This window comes from Antrostomus carolinensis, unplaced genomic scaffold (genome assembly GCF_000700745.2).
Source record: "Antrostomus carolinensis isolate BGI_N321 unplaced genomic scaffold, ASM70074v2 scaffold26485, whole genome shotgun sequence".
Taxonomy (NCBI): domain Eukaryota; kingdom Metazoa; phylum Chordata; class Aves; order Caprimulgiformes; family Caprimulgidae; genus Antrostomus; species Antrostomus carolinensis.
This window is the reverse complement of record NW_010314666.1, coordinates 266-1,172: the sequence shown is the minus strand read 5'-3', so window position 1 is coordinate 1,172 and position 907 is coordinate 266. Positions and strand designations below refer to the sequence as shown.

General features: G+C 64.3%; 1 protein-coding gene across 1 annotated transcript in view; it reads left to right on the top strand.

Annotated features, from left to right (window-relative positions):
• LOC114818560 (secernin-2-like) overlaps positions 1 to 643 on the top strand; it is a gene marked incomplete at its 5' end in the record, with an annotated part of 1,025 nt that extends 382 nt beyond the window's left edge. Inside the window, 4 exon segments of the mRNA XM_029084898.1 lie at positions 2 to 59; positions 194 to 337; positions 339 to 360; positions 485 to 643. Of these exon segments, the coding sequence (XP_028940731.1) occupies positions 2 to 59; positions 194 to 337; positions 339 to 360; positions 485 to 643 (383 nt within the window).
• Between the last annotated feature and the right edge of the window lie 264 nt (positions 644 to 907).

Sequence of the window (907 nt, the reverse complement as noted above, 5' to 3'; positions counted from 1 at the left end):
CCCCGGGACCCTGCCTTGCCCTGTGTCCACTTCTTCACGGCCACCCCTGACCCCTCCAGGTGAGGGGGACAGTCCCACGCAAGGGAGGGTGATGGGGACGAGGCAGAGCCGTGCCCTGGGCTGAGCATCCCTGGGGAGCAGCATCCACCCTCGCGCTGGCTGGTCCCAGGGTCCCCATGCTCCTCTCTGGCAGGTCTGTCTTCAAGCCCTTCATCTTCGTGGCCAACCTCAAGCCCACGCCGCAGGTGAGATCTCCCACCTTCCATGATGACCCCGCCAAGAAGATCCCGCGGTTCCAGAGCACGGTCGACCGGCGGCACGAGCTTTACCGCCGGCATGGAGCTGATGGAGAGGGACCAGGTACTGCAGACCCTTCCCCGGCCCCCACTGCTCCAGGACCCTCGCTCTCCCCCGTGATGTGGGAGGCAGTTGAATTCCCTGAGGGTGTCCAGTCTGAGCTCTCCTCCCTCCTCATCCCCACCAGGAGCAGGGCCAGAAGCTCCTGCAAACACTGCGGGACCTGGAGAAGCAGGGACTGGAGGGGATGAATGCGCTGCTGGAGGGGATGGAGACCCCCCACCCGGAGGAACTGGCTGATCTCTTCTTTGACTGTGTGGAGACAGAGATGAAGTTTTACACATAAACCCCCCGTGGGTGGGTGGGCTCAGCCCCCACCCCATGGCATTGCTCCTGGATAGGGAACCAGAAAACCTTCCCAGCGCCCAGCCCTGGCTCCTCGCCTCCTCCTGCCACAGATCAGCGTGGTGGGGAACAGCTCGACCGGCGTCTCCAGCCCTGCCTGGGGGTGCGGAGCCTCCAGCCCCCCAACTTGCCCCAGAGGAACTGGCCGTGGCCTGAAATGTGGGTGTGGGGAGAAGGAGAGGGATGTGGAGTGGGATTTGGAGTC